Source organism: Lissotriton helveticus, chromosome 12 (genome assembly GCF_964261635.1).
Source record: "Lissotriton helveticus chromosome 12, aLisHel1.1, whole genome shotgun sequence".
NCBI classification, from domain to species: Eukaryota; Metazoa; Chordata; class Amphibia; order Caudata; family Salamandridae; genus Lissotriton; species Lissotriton helveticus.
The window spans coordinates 886,561,228-886,577,062 of record NC_136073.1 but is presented as its reverse complement, the minus strand read 5'-3'; the positions used below and the strand labels follow the sequence as shown (position 1 = coordinate 886,577,062).

The 15,835-nt window shown below is 46.4% G+C and overlaps 1 protein-coding gene across 3 annotated transcripts in view; it reads left to right on the top strand.

Moving 5' to 3' along the window:
- GNB2 (G protein subunit beta 2) overlaps positions 1 to 15,140 on the top strand; it is a 255,414-nt gene extending 240,274 nt beyond the window's left edge. For all 3 annotated transcript variants that reach the window (XM_078669814.1, XM_078669813.1, XM_078669815.1), the window contains exon 10: positions 12,323 to 15,140. In XM_078669814.1, the coding sequence (XP_078525940.1) occupies positions 12,323 to 12,429 (107 nt within the window). In that variant the 3' untranslated portion in view covers positions 12,430 to 15,140. The remainder of the gene's footprint in view (positions 1 to 12,322) is intronic.
- Positions 15,141 to 15,835: the final 695 nt, after the last annotated feature.

The following is a 15,835-nucleotide window of genomic DNA, read 5'->3' as shown; positions in this document are numbered from 1 at the left end:
TCCCACATGGGCACACCAACCGTGGTTCACAACGCTGCTAGAACTCTCTAGTTCCACACCACAGACTGTGTCTGACACCATCCATGCTAATGCAGAACCATGGAGACATCAGACATCCAGATTCAAGCCAACTGAATCTAGCAATCTGGCTCCTGAAGTCTTAGTTTGGTTACCTTAACCTAACACCAGACACTATGAATATCATTAAAGAATCCAGAAGACCTACTAGAGCTTGCTATGCATCAAAATGGAAAAGATTTGCTATTAACTGCAACAATAACCAAATTGATCCCCTGGATGCTTCTATCCAGAATATCATCCGCTACCTTCTACACTTACAAAGATGTAATCTAGCATATTCATCCATACGGCTTCATCGTGCAGCCATTGCTGCGTACCTACAAAATAGACAACCTCTGTCCTTAGAGTAGCAATTGAAGCATTTATGGAAGGACTAAAAAGAATCATTCCTCCTAGGTTACCACCCCCTCCAGTGTGGAACCTAAACATTGTTTTTACCAGGCTCATGGGACCCCCTTTTGAACCTTTACACAAATGTGAACTGCAATTCCTCACGTGGAAAACAGCTTTCCTTATTGCTATTACCTCTCAGAAGAGTGAGTGAGATTCAAGCCTTCACTGTACAAGAACCAGTTCTATAATTACACCGTAACAAAGTGGTCCTAAGAACAAATCCAAAATTCCTATCTAAAGTCATTACTCAATTTCATCTAAACCAATCAGAGTTGCCAGTGTTTTTTCAAAACCCAAACTCTGTAGCAGAAAGAGCTCTACACACCCTATTAAATTGACAGAACCAAAACCTTTCTCTCCACCACATAAGAACAACCCCATCTCCAAAGCTGGAATTGCTAGGTGGATTGTAAAATGCATACAAATATGCTATCAAAACGCAAAACGAACATTAACAATTCCTTCTAGGGAGCATTCCACACGCAAACTAGTGCCTCTATGGCTTTCTTAGGGAACATTCCTCTAGAAGACATATGCAAAGCAGCAACATGGTCTGCAATACATGCCTTCACTAAACACTATTGTGTTGTTGTGCAAGCAAAGCAGCAAGCTGCTGTAGGCCAAGCTGTCCTCAAAACTCTTTCAAACTACTGCATCAGATACAGGCAACCACCGCTAGGGGAAACACTGCTGTATAATCATTGCTCAGTGTGAGATCTGCAGCTCATATGCCTCCGATGGAAAATGCTACTTACCAGTATGCATCTTTTCTTGGCATGTAGAGCTGCAGAGTCTCACATGCCCACCCGCCTCCCTGGGACCTGTATCTGTTCCAATTCTATCTTAATTAGATACAAACACATGGACATCCCTTTTTTCTTTCTACTAACTCCATTTCCCATCATGGCGAAAAACAATCTAAGGATGGAGTTGATGCCCATGCGCACTATTGTCCAAGGGAGGAGTCCCTTATCTTCTGACTACAAAGACTTCCAAGACAACAACAACTTGCAATCATCCGAGCCCAATACCAGGTGGTGATTTAATGCTCAGTGTGAGACTCTGCAGCTCTACATGCCAAGAACAGATGCATACTAGTAAGTAGCATTTTCCTTTTTTCCTATTTCATAATTTGACAGATTACCCACCATCTCTAAGACTTTCCTAAACTGCATAATTTAAACATTGCTGAATTCTCTAAAGTCTTTTTAGACCATGAGGAACCGCTGAAAGGAAGAGACTTCACTCTGAAGACCCTCCTAAGTTCCTCGTATATTGCTTATTTCTTGACCGCAAAGCAAAGGATTGCAAAATGTGTACCTATCAACAAAAACCATGTAGCACCGAGAGGGTAGACTTTTGCAATGGCTTTAAATCAAAATCTGGAAGAACTCGCACTTCTGACATCCACACCCATTTTCCAAGGGCAATGCACTATGGATGAATTGGTCAGGGATATTTGCCTACGCTTTTCTGCCTCTCCCACTCATTCCATTGGTGGTTCAGAAGCTCACAGGCGTCCCGAACATTAATCCTAGTTGCTCCCACATGGGCCCGACAACCCTGGTTCACAAACCTGTTGGAACTCTCAGTAGTTCCTCGCCAAAAAAAACTACACCTCACTCCCAATCTGCTCACTCAGAGCCATGGAGAGATAAAACATCCAGATCCCAGCCATCTCAACCTTGTGATCCGGCAACTGAAATCTTAGTTTGGCTACCTTAATCTTCTGCCAGACTGCATGAACATTATCAAAGAGGCGAGACGCCCTACCGAGCATGTTATGCAGCAAAGTGGAAGCGATTTGTGATATACTGCAATAACAATCAGATCCACTAGAGGCTTCAGGTCAAAACATAATTTGCTATTTACTGCATCTGCAGCATTCCAATTTAGCGTACTCTTCCATACGCTAACATCCTGCTGCAATAGCTGCATACCTACAAAACGGACACTTGTCTCTTTTTAGAGTGCCTGTCATCAAAGCTTTTAGGGAGGGACTTAAAAGAATCATTCCTCCAAGACTTCCACCTGCTCCAGGGTGGAATCTCAACATTGTCCTCACCAGGCTAATGGGTCCATCATTTGAGCCTTTGCATAGATGTGAAATACAATTTCTTACTTGAAAGATAGCTATCCTCATACCTATCACATCTCTGAGGAGGGTAGGTGAGCTTCAGGCACTTACCATAGAAGAACCATTCTTACAAATGCACCAAAACAAAGTGGTTCTTCGGACCAACCCTAAATTTCTACCAAAAAGCATTTCACCTTTTCATATCAACCAATCTGTTGAGTTGCCTGTGTACTTCCCTCAACCAGATTCTGTGGCAGAACGTGCTTTACATACTTAGGTGTGAAAAGAGCAATTCTTTACTATATAGAAAGTACAAAAACCTTTCTGAAAAAAAACTATTTGTCGCTTTTGCTCCACCACATTAGGGCAATCCTATATCAAAACCAGGCATTGCAAGGTGGATAGTCAAGTGCATTCAAATATGCTATGCAAAAGCAAAAAAGCGTTAACAATCCCCCCCTAGAGCGCACTCCACACGCAAACTAGGGGCTTCTATTGCGTTCTTAAGAAATAAACCCATAAATGATATCTGCAAAGCTGCAACATGGTTTACACGTCACACATTCACAAAACACTATTGTGTAGATGTGTTAGCAAGACAGTAAGCTAGTGTGGGCCAATCAGTTTTATGTACACTAGTTCAGACTGCTGCAACAGCTACTGGTATGCACTATTTTAGGGGATAACTACTTTTTAATCTATGCACAGCGTGTGATCTACAGCTCATATGCTATGAACGGAAAATGCTACTTAACTAGTATGCATCTGTTCTTGGCATGTAGAGCTGTAGAGTCACATGCGCCCACCTGCCTCCCCTGGTACCTATACCTATTGCAGTTTCATCTTACTACTCTTACTAACTCCATGATCACCCTCTGTGGCAAACCATCTAACAATGGAGTCGATGCCAAAGCTCACTATCACCAAAAGGAGCAGTCGCCTACCTCGTGATTGGAAAAGACTTCTTTGAACAAAAACCAAGTGCAAACATCCGGACCCAACACCAGATGGCAGGCTATACATTGCATGTGACTCTACAGCTCTACTTGCCAAGAACAGATGCATACAGGTTAAGTAGTGTTTACCTTATGAGGGCATGGCATACTGCATGAAGCTCGTAGGCCTACTACTCATGAATGTTCTATAGGCAAGTGGAAGAGATGTGCCCACAATTACATCTCAAAACAACAAGACCCCTTCAAAGGCGAGGTTTAAGACCTCATCTGTTAACTGTACACTTATGGAATGCAGGTCTTGAATATTCTTCCATATGTCTTCACCCAGCCGCTATCACTGCTACATGCAAAATAGGGAACACTGCCCAGTCTTCAAAATCTCTGTTAATGTGTTCACAGAGACTCAAATTAGAAATTGCCTCAAGAACACCTCCAGCCCCTGTCTGGGACCTTAATGTAGTTCTAATAAGGCTTATGGGTCTGCCCTTTGAGCCCCCGCCACACATGCAGTTTGAATACCCGAAAGTAGCTATTACCTCGCGAAGACATATTGTAATTGTATTCACATAGCACTTACTACCCCTGATGACATGTCAAACTGCAGAGTGTTAGTTGGGTTGAATACGATAATGGTGGGATAGAAGAGGTAAGAGTCAAAGTGTAATTTGGGAGGTCATATAAGTAAGATGAGGTTTGAGATGAGTAAATAGAGAGATGGAGGAGGGAAGAGTCTAAACGGGGATTAGGGAGGTTCGAGGCATGTGGGCTGCTAAATTCATATCTATTGCATAGATCGCCGCCTAGTGTTGGGTCCGGATGATTGCACATTGTTGTCCTGGAAGAGTCTTCGAAGTATCACGAGATAGGTGGCTCCTCCCCTGGACTACAGTGCGCATGGGCATCGACTCCATCCCCAGATTGTTTTTTTCCGCCATTGGGTTCGGATGTGATTTCGACGTCTCCGTGTCGGAATCGAAAAAGTCTACTCTTTAAGGCCAAAAGGCCTTCGTTACCTGCGTCGGTATTGTTTGCGTACGGTCTCGAGCATCTCCGGCTCTTTGAGTCGGAATTCTGCGGAGTCGAGTAACTCTTCGGACATCGAGGCCCTCTCGTCGCAGCAAGACCCCGACGAACTTATCATGGAGCGGAGTCCGTTTAAGTTCTGCCCTGTCTGTGGATCCAAATATCCACATATCGACGTACATCCAGTATGTAATAAATGCCTCTCGCCGGACCACAACGAGGACCACTGCATGGCCTGCTCTAAGTTCAGGTCAAAGAAAACGCTCAAGCTTCGGCGCGCGGTGCGCCTTGAGGCCCAGCGAGCGGCTCCGGCACCCGACGACATATTCGACGACCCCGCAGAAGAAGGCCGAAGCCATCATCTTCAAATTTCACCACCGTCGGCGGAGGTCCAGGCCGATCCCGAAGAACACGTCGAAGGACAGGGCCAAGACCTTGAATACGTCGAGGAGGTAGGGGACGACGACGAAGTTTATGGGGCCGCGGAAGATAGCTCAGAGGAAGAGCTATGCCCCGAAAGTTACATGACTCAGGCTCAGGTCACGGGATCGCCACTCGGCCTTACCCACGACCCTGCACCGCTATCCCCGGCCCGCCTTCTGGCCCGGCCACGGACACACCAGCGGAGCCGCCATTGCGCGTATCGAAACCGAAACCTTCGGAATCGACTACACCAAAGATGGCCGACGTCCCACCAAAAACGAAACCGAAACCATCGGGTTCGACAACACCTAAAATGGCCGACGTCCCAACAAAAATATCAAAGCCTGCTCCCTCATCGACTCCGTAGCCCTCCGGCCCTCCGAAGTCGAAGAAAACTGTTGAGTCGACAGCGCAGCAGAAGGTGGCCAAGGACCCGTCCTCTAAGAAGGTTGTCCATCACGTCTCGAGCATGGTCGCTCCGGCACGTTCCACTAAGGCTGTTGACACGCCTTCGGACACAGCTGCGGCACAGACAAGTAAACACACAGTCGAAGCAAAGTCAACTAAGAGCCACGATTCGGAGGCACAACGCATCGGCACACGGCTGCCGGGTCTGCGGCAACGGCGTCGGCGCCTAAGCCTACAACGGAGCCAAGAGCCGTTGGAGCTGAAGATTCGTCGGCGGGACACTCGTCGACACCGAGGGCCTCCGACGCTACCGTCCATCGCCCGTCGGTTACCAAACCCTCCGCCTCGTTCACAAAACAGGTCACCGACTCCCTCAAACGTATTCGGGAGAAGACTTTGACGTCAACGGCTCCCACGCCGTCGGCTCCGAAACAGGTGGACACACCTGCGAAGACTTCGACCAAGCTTCTCTACATTTTGCCACCTAAGGTGGCACCGAAAGCATTTGCACCCAGATCGGTGCCGAAGATCACTGACACGTCAGCACCCTCGACGCAAAGTGGCCGATCGGATCGACTTCAAGCCTCAGAAGAACAATCTGAGCATTACATCGATGCCGAAAGAGGGAAATTGACCCTCTATAAAAGATCACTTCCCAGCCATTGGAATCCTATGTCATTCCACTAAAAAAGAAGAGGCCGGCACAGGACATTCCTGCCCTTGTTGAACCTATTCAGCCACCACCAAGAAGGAGTCCATCACCTTCCCCAAACCAGTCAGGGGGAGAGGATGACGACCAAGATGACCAGTACAATTTCCCTGCTGACAATGACCCTGATGGTCAACAGGGGTCATATGACGACACTGGTGACCAAGGAGGTCATCAGGTGGTACAGGATCCACAGGGTTTTGGTGCCCGAACATCACCAACTGAGGATTCCGCAGCATTTAATGCTTTGATAGAGCGGGCCGCAGCAAATCATGATGTGGGCATGCATGCTGACCCGGTGGAGGAAGATTTTTTGTTTGACACTTTCTCTGTCTCAGAACAGTCAAGACACTTCCTATGCTAAAAGGTGTCCTTAAGCATGCCCCAGAGATCTTTAAGGAACCTACCAGGGCGAGAGTGGTGAATCCACGTATTGAAAAAAAATACAGGCCGGCACCTGGAGACCCGGCATATATTCGGGGACAGTTGCCTCTGGATTCGTTGGTGGTCGCCAATGCCCGCAAGAGGGCAAACTCCCAAACAACGGGTGAAGCTCCTCCCCCAGACAAGGAGTCGAAAGTGCTTGAGGCATCGGGCAAAAGAGTGGCTGCGCAGGCTGCCAATATCTGGTGTATATCAAACACACAGGCACTATTGGCACGATACGATAGGGCGCATTACGACACCCTAGAACAGCTCCTTCAACACCTACCTGATGAGTTTAAGGAGGCAGCCGAAATGCTCATACAAGAGGGAAAGCTCATCTCAAACGCAGCAATAAAGTGTGCACTTGATGTGGCTGATACAGCGGCTAGGGCGATTAACACTAGCGTCATGTTAAGGCGACAAGCATGGCTTCGCATATCAGGCTTTAAACCTGACATTCAAACAACAATACTCAACCAGCCCATTAATCCTGACAGACTGTTTGGCCCAGATGTTGACACCACCCTCGAAAAAATAAAAAAGGACAATGAGACTGCTAAGTCCATGGGGGCGCTTCAGTCCCAACAATTCAGGGGGAGCACTTTTCGTCGCTCAGGAGCACATGGTGTTACCAGAGGACACTTGGGTCAACAGACACAATTCCCGAAAGGTGGTGCACAATCCTCGTACCCCAAGCAGGGTAGAGGGGGTTACAGAGGTAACAGTGCCAAGGGCAGGGGCAGAGGAAACAACAACTCCTGTTCCTCTGCCGCCAACAAACAGTGACTCTCTGTCACTGCCCCCCGACCATCCAACACCTGTCGGGGGGAGACTCCAGCAGTTCCTGCCAGTCTGGACATCCATCACCACAGACAGGTGGGTAAGACAGCTTATCCAGTACGGTTATTGTTTGGAGTTAACATCAACTCCACCCAGCATTCCCCCAAAACACCGTCCTATGTCGGAAAAGCACTTGCACTTATTGCAGCAGGAAGTTGTGGTGATGCTGCAAAAAGGTGCAATCGAGCTCGTACCAGTGGAGGAGGAAGGCACAGGGGTTTATTCCCTGTACTTCCTTATCCCAAAAAAGGACGGATCCCTCAGACCCATTCTGGATCTACGCCCCCTCAACCTGTATATACTGTCAGAACACTTTCACATGCTTACACTGCAGCAAATTCTTCCCCTGCTGAATCAAGGAGACTTCCTAGCAACCTTGGACCTCAAGGATGCTTATTTCCACATACCACTCCACCCATCCCACAGAAAATACCTCAGGTTCACAATTCAAAACAGGCACTATCAGTTCAAAGTCCTGCCCTTCGGAGTGACCACTGCCCCCAGAGTATTTACAAAATGTCTGGCGACAGTTGCGGCGCACCTCAGGAGGCAGAACATACATGTCTACCCTTACCTAGACGACTGGCTCGTTCAAGCAAAGTCGGAACAACAGTGCGCCGCGGACATGTCCCACACCATTCACCTCCTTCACAGTCTGGGGTTCTCGCTAAACTACCCAAAGTCGCACCTTCAACCAGCCCATGTGCGGCAGTATCTAGGCGCGACAATAAATACCCTGAATGCTATGGCTCAGCCAAACCCGGTCAGGATCGACAACATTCAGTCGCTGATCCAGAGGTTCAGACCGCAACACTCCATGCCAGCGAGAGTGTTCATGCAGTTGATAGGCATGATGGCCTCCTGCATCTTCATAGTCCCGCACGCGAGGTTGCACATGCGTCTGCTCCAACAATGCTTGGCAAATCAGTGGACACAGGCTCAAGGACAACTGACAGACCTAGTGTTGGTGACCGGTCGGGCATACAACTCTCTGCATTGGTGGAATCCACACAACCTTTGCAAGGGACGACCGTTCCAAGAGCCTGTGCCACAGATTATCCTAACAACGGACGCATCTCTCCAAGGGTGGGGAGCTCATGTGCTCCACTACACGGTGCAGGGACTGTGGTCAACGCAGCAACAAAAGATGCACATCAACTACCTGGAATTGATGGCAATCTTCATGGCGCTCAAGTCCTTCAAAGTACACCTGTGCAACAAGGTCGTGTTGATCCGGACGGACAACATGACAGCCATGTACTACATCCAAAAGCAGGGAGGCACTCACTCGCCACAGCTGTCTCATCTGGCTCAGGGCATGTGGAAGTGGGCCATTCAGAGGAACATTTTCCTCATGGCAGAACACCTCCCGGGCAAGGACAATCAGATGGCGGATCTGCTCAGCAGATACAGCCATCAAATGCACGAGTGGGAGATACATCCATCAGTACTCCACCCGTACTTCCAGCAGTGGGGTCATCCAGAAATAGACCTGTTTGCCACAAAGGAAAACACAAAATGCCAAAGCTTTGCCGCCAGGTTCCCTCACCCGGAATCGCAAGGGAATGCGATATGGATGAACTGGTCAGGCAAATTTGCGTACGCTTTTCCCCCAGCGCCTCTCATTCTGCTGGTGGCAAGAAAGCTAAAGCAACACTCGATGACTCATCCTGGTTGCTCCAACGTGGGCACGCCAACCATGGTACACCACGTTTCTAGAACTTTCCGTGGTACCGCATCAAAGGCTGCATCTCTCCCCAAGCCTCTTGACGCAGAACCATGGCGACATTCAGCATCCAGATCCGCAACAGCTCAACCTGGCGATCTGGCTCCTGAAGTTCTAGAGTTTGGCTACCTCAACCTGCCTCCGGAATGCTTGGATATCATACGGGAGGCAAGAAAGCCCACTACCAGAGCTTGCTATGCAGCAAAATGGAAGCGGTTTGTCATTTACTGTACAGAACATAACATCAACCCGCTAGATGCATCCATTCCTAACATCATCTGCTATTTGTTACATCTTTACAAATGCAATCTAGCGTACGCTTCCATTCGGATACACTTATCCGTCATAGCGGCTTATCTCCAGAACAGGCAGCATCTCTCTGTTTTCAGGGTGCCTGCCATTAAAGCCTTCCTGGAGGGACTGAAAAGAGTCATTCCTCCAAGGACACCACCAGCTCCAGTGTGGAACCTCAATGTGGTCCTCACTAGGCTGATGGGCCCACCTTTTGAGCCACTGCACTCCTGTGAAATTCAGTTTCTAACATGGAAAGTGGCTTTTCTCATTGCTATTACATCGCTCAGACGTGTTAGTGAGCTGCAAGCGCTCACAGTCCAGGAGCCATTCATACAAATTCATTCCAACAGGGTAGTGCTACGCACTAACCCCAAATTCCTTCCAAAGGTGGTGTCACAGTTTCATATCAACCAAACTATTGACCTGCCCGCATTCTTCCAAAACCCACAAACAGTAGCGGAAAGAATGCTTCATACATTGGACGTTAGGAGGGCGTTGATGTACTACATTGACAGAACACAACCCTTTAGGAAAACACAACAACTTTTTGTTGCCTTCTCAGCACAGCACACAGGCAACCCTATTTCCAAGGCAGGAATAGCCAGATGGATTGTTAAGTGCATTCAGATCTGTTATCTAAAAGCTAAACGTACTTTAACAATACCCCCAAGGGCGCACTCCACACGCAAGTTGGGGGCCTCCATGGCTTTCCTAGGGAACATCCCTTTGGAAGACATTTGTAGAGCAGCCACGTGGTCTACACCGCACACATTTACCAAACATTACTGTGTCGATGTGCATTCCAAACAGCAAGCAGCTGTAGGACAGGCTGTTCTCAAGACACTCTTTCAGACTTCTGCAGCTGGCACGGGCAACCGCCCTTAATGGAGGGACTGCTATGTATTCTATGCAATAGATATGAATTTAGCAGCCCACATGCCTCGAACTGAATATGCTACTTACCAGTATGCATCTGTTCTTGGCATGTAGGGCTGCTAACATTCATATCGCCCGCCCTCCTCCCCGGTGCCCGTAGCGGCTGCAGATACTCTCTTGCATTCAATCATTAGCATGGACATCCTTTACACTATTTCACTCCATCTCTGCCACAATGGCTAAAAACAATCTGGGGATGGAGTCGATGCCCATGCGCACTGTAGTCCAGGGGAGGAGCCACCTATCTCGTGATACTTCGAAGACTCTTCCAGGACAACAATGTGCAATCATCCGGACCCAACACTAGGCGGCGATCTATGCAATAGATATGAATGTTAGCAGCCCTACATGCCAAGAACGGATGCATACTGGTAAGTAGCATATTCAATCTTCGTCGTAGAATGAGGTTTATGGATGAGTAAAAGGAGGGATAAATGAGGGGAGAATTGAAAGGGTTGTTTGGGAGATCATAGTAGTAAAATGAACTTTGGGGAGAACAAGGAGGGATAGAGGAAGGAAGAGTCCAGAAAGGGTTAATTTGGAGATCATTAGCAAGTTAAAACAACTTGCCAATCAAGACATTTTCATTCAAGTGCATAGGGACCAGGTGGTCCTTAAATCTAATTCAAAGTTCTTACCGATGTAGTCTCACCTTTCCACATCAATCACAATAAGCAGCTGCTAGTTTTCTTTCCACAACCAGATTGAGTAGCGGAAAGAGCTTTGCACACCTGGTATGTGGAACTGGCAGTAATGTACTGTATCCACAAGACTAAGTCTTGCCAAAAAATTAACCAACTATTTGTCACTTTTGCTAAACCCTACAAAGGTTTCCCCTATTTCCAAAAAAGGTGCTGCAAGCTCAAATGTCAAGTCTGTCCAATCTTTCTATGCTAACTCTAACCTTGGCACTCAATTGTACCTTCCAGGGTACACCTTGCATATAGAAGGGGGCGACCATGGCTTTCCTGGGTAACCTCTCATTGGCCTACATCTGCAAGGCAGCTCCATGGTCTGCGTAGCATATCTTTGAAAAACACAACTTAATGGCCGCACTAGCCTGTCCACACGCTATGGTTAGACAAACTGTATTGAGAACATTGTTCCAAACATCTGCATCTTCTGCCAGCTATCCACCGCTTTAGGTGGAAACTACTTAAGTAGATGCAGAGTAATTGTCACTATAGTCACAGCTGCTATGAACTGAACATGTCTCTCCCCCCCCCCGTGCATTAGTTTGTAGCATGTAGTACTGTAGATTCACAATAAGGCAACCCAATCTTCCCTCAGGAGATGGGTACATAATGCAAACACAAAAATGTCCACATTAATTGCTTTAGATAATCTTTCAGACCTACATTAGATGTTTGGTCGATAAGATTCAGTCAGGGGAATCAATAAGAATCAAAAAACAAACAAAATAATCAAAAATAGTAAGAGGCGTTATCAATGGTCAGACTCCCAATAAATATTTTTGTTAATCGAAGTGTACAGTCCTCAAAAGCCAATCGCTTATAAATATTTCCAAGAACCTTTTCTATCAATTGTTTTAACTCCTGCACCTTGCTGTAAGCCAATTGTCAGCTACTTTTGGGATGTCAATTTGATGCTCCGGTTAACTTGCTATTTAAAAAAATGCCTCTTTCCATTTGATTAAGTCAGAACTCCTCCATATAAAATATTTTGAGGATCTGCACCCATAACGTATGTCCATGAAACTTTTGATTTTTTGGAGCAGGTTCCTATTTAAATTCTTCCATCCTGAAGATGGTCTCAAGGTTTTGGTCCCTTAGACTGAAAGGTCTGTTTTCCTCCTCACATCCACCTTAACAATTTCGATCAAAATACCACATGTACTCTAGGCATAGTCTTTTGTGAGGTGGTTGTCAGTAGTGCAAAGTCTATTCTCGAACACTGTTGGAAATACTTTACACAAATGTCTGTGACCCAACAAGGAAATTGTATTATTCTGTTCGATAAGATTTGTGATTTTTCTGCATAGTCTTGATCTGTCTTTTCCTTTTCTGCAGGAGTTCTTGCTGGTCATGACAACAGGGTGAGCTGCCTTGGAGTGACGGATGATGGCATGGCAGTAGCTACCGGCTCATGGGACAGCTTTCTGAAAATATGGAACTAGCCAGGAAAGGAGTTGAGAACAAAGAAAACACACCCTCTGTGGGTTCTGGCGTTCCCGATGCATCGATCTAAAGTATTCAACAACAAAAAGGAAGGAGAAAAAAAATAATTAAAAAAATAAACTTTCCACAAAAAAATTACACAAAAAAAATTAGAAAATGAAAAAAGGGGGTGGCATGGTGACTGGGTCCAAGAAAGAGATGCCCTCTCTTTGCCTGACAGATAAAGCCCCCTTCCCAACACACACCCGTCTCTCCTGTGATGTTTTTACAGGTGAAGAAAAAAGTTTAAAAAAAAGTATTGCTAAGCTTCTTGTATAAGTAGCAAGTATTGACGGGGGGTTGGTTAAGGCAGGCATCTCGACGGGACAACAGTTACGTTTTGGTCCGTCTCCAGCTAGTGCTGGCTAGCATCGAAGTAAGCGCATCACTGTTTTTAGATTATTTTATTCCTTTTTGAGGGGTGGGTGGGGCGGGAGGTTATTGCCTGAGTAGCATCTGTTCTTTTGTGGGTGGGGTGGGGAGACAGGAGCACTCCGATGCAAATGGGACTGGTGGGTGTAACGTTTGACCTGCTGACTGGTTTCTTTATTCAGTATCACCATTTTCAAGATCATTGTGTGCTAGGTTGGACACAGCAGGGCACATGTACTTTCATTACACTTGCCTGCCCACTTATACCCATTGACTTACACCCATGAAGTTGTGATCACCTGCACGCACGCACCCTGTATTTGGTTGCAATTGCATAAGGCCCCTTGTCTCACTTTAACACTCATAGGGCCATTTATGCTCATGAAGCTCCTATGTTTCAAGAAGACACGTAGATATAGCATCTGTTCGGTCTGTTTTAGGCAAACGGTTAGATTTCCTGTAAGGAGGTTCACCAATGATGGTTTACTTTGAGGACAGCAGGTTGTTATGGACCAGTCATTAAGTTGCACTTCCTTCCCCCCAGAACTTTTCCTGATCAGAATTTTTAATATTGAGTTTGCATCAGGCATGCATTCTTCTGGAAATGTCCCTGCTTCGTTCAACATTTCATCTTGGGGGTAAAAACGTGTCTTGCATTGAAAAGGGGTTTTGTCTGCTGCCTTACTATCTAGGTATATCCATCCTTTGCATTAGAAACCTGATCAGCATGGTGCAAAGTAGCAAATTGAGAACTATGGTTTTATTACATGTTGGGCCTTCCAGTCAGTGGTCCCTATCCACTTGCCGCAGTGTGGCCAGGATCTGTGTTTAGTAGATTTTTTTCCCCCCCTGAGAAAGGGCACTCACTGTCTGTGCACTCGCCTGAATGTCAACCACCTGTACATCTCAGCTACCCTGTGCTTCTGACATTTTCCCCTCTTCTGCACTGTCCTTGTGACCCCTGGGCTTTTGTGTGAATGTGCCCACAGTGCACATACAGCGAACTATGCCAGAAGAAACCTTGTGGCATTATAGCAAGCTCTCCGGCTGGAGAGAATGGGAAGGTGTAGAGAGACCCAAAAAGTATTGATAATTCTTTATCCTTTTCCTCTTTATAACATGCCTTTTCTTAGGGGCAAGGATAAGTTCCATGAGTAATTGCCTCAAAATAAACCCAAGGCCAGAGAGACTTCATGGGCGTGCTGGAGCTACCATGCAGGAGTCTTGGCCTTTGGCCCTTGTGCTCTGGAATGATCGACCTTCCCCTACCTCTTGATCCACCTTTTCAAGCTGTCTCTGTGAGCTAAACATGGTCTGTTTTACGACCCTTGTGGCAGATCGGAAGGGCCAATAAGCCATAGAACGAATTGTAGTGTAATGCTTTGTGGTGGTTTGTCATTTAGATGCAAGGCTTGGGTGATCTCATTCAATTGAATCCAAACTAGGCCTTTGCGATTGGCTGGTGTACATTTGAATGAGGTGATAGTTTGATTCTGGTTCACGTGGAGAAAGTGTCCTGATCACCAGTCCTCTTTCACTATTGACGCACCGTGGAATGGGCATGAAGCCATAACGTTCCTGCCCCCCTTCCTTTTAATTGGGCTGCTATAGAGGCAGTCGTGGCATCGGGCTCTGCAGGAAGAGGGGATGAGGAGCCCACCACAGCATCCTGCAATGTTTCCCACCTTTAGAAGTAATGAAGGTTTGCCACTGTCTGGGGTAGCCACTCTGGCTCTTCTTAAAAGCAGTGGCCTGATTTTACTATTAAAGACCTACGTTGGGGTACACCACACCGTGGCATACTACTGTCTTGCGTGGTCACCACCTGAGGAGAATGGTTGTTCCTCTTCTGTCGAAGAAAAGATGCTGTTAAAATCATGTCGTGAATTTAGAACACCCAGACCAACATGAGTCTGATGGGCAGTAGGTAGGAGGGGAGTACCTATTCGCTGTTAAACTTCGTTCCAGCACCTAACACCGTGGTCTGAGGTTATATGAAATGCCTGTAGTCCCTGCCCAGTGCCCATGACCTCTGTGGGCTAAAATCTCTTGGGGGAGGGGGGGGCCTTTTGTTTTTTAACTTTTTATTTTAATTATTATTTGGAAGCCTGCTATTGTATGTTGGCTTCCGTCCTGTCCCCTCTTTCAGTTTGTTTTGTATGTATATATATATACCGAGGTTTGTACACAGTGAATGGCTGACTGTAACATTTGTGTTATTGTAAAAGAAGACGGAAACAAAAATCCTTGTTCTCTTTATTTTGTTTTCCTTTTAAAGAAAAAAAGAAATGAAAAATTCTTTGCTGTCTGCTCTTTTATTTTTGCCTGTGGTTGTGGTGTTTGCTTTGAGCCGCTGTGACTGACAGAGTGAGCTTTTGAGGTGGCTGCTACTCCTTTACATACCGGACGCAAAATCGTGCATTGACGAACAATGAATCTGTGTTCTGAATAAGGAACTGCATGTCTTGGATTTAAATGAGTAGCAGGAGGGACCAAGTGAAGGTGAATGATGTAAGCATGATTATACAAGATGGAAGCTAATGCTGGTCAGTGTCCTGGAATCGGTACATGTGCCACAAACTGACCTTTGAAGTTTGTTGCGTGACCCTATTCTAGGTTCAGATGCAGTACATTATTCCGCCATCTATTGGAGGGTCCAGAAAAAAATTATTTTAAAGAAGCTTTTTCTATTTGGGCCTTGAAAAATAGTTTGTCTATTGACTCACTGGCTTTGACTGTAAGCAGACCGTGCCCCACCGATAGCCTATGAATGTTTCAAGGAAGTGCTAATTTATTCCAATGTACAGTTCAGTCTACTGCATAAGCTATAACTCGTAGGAAAGTCCAAGACCTAGGTAAGGAACGGATTTCAAAAACCATAATCGACACTGCAGACGCTGGTGGTTTTACAGATTTTTTTTAGTGTACCACTCTGTGTATTCTGACTTCCGCAAGACCACAGCTCCAAAGGGTTCAACATTGTTCTGTTTTCAT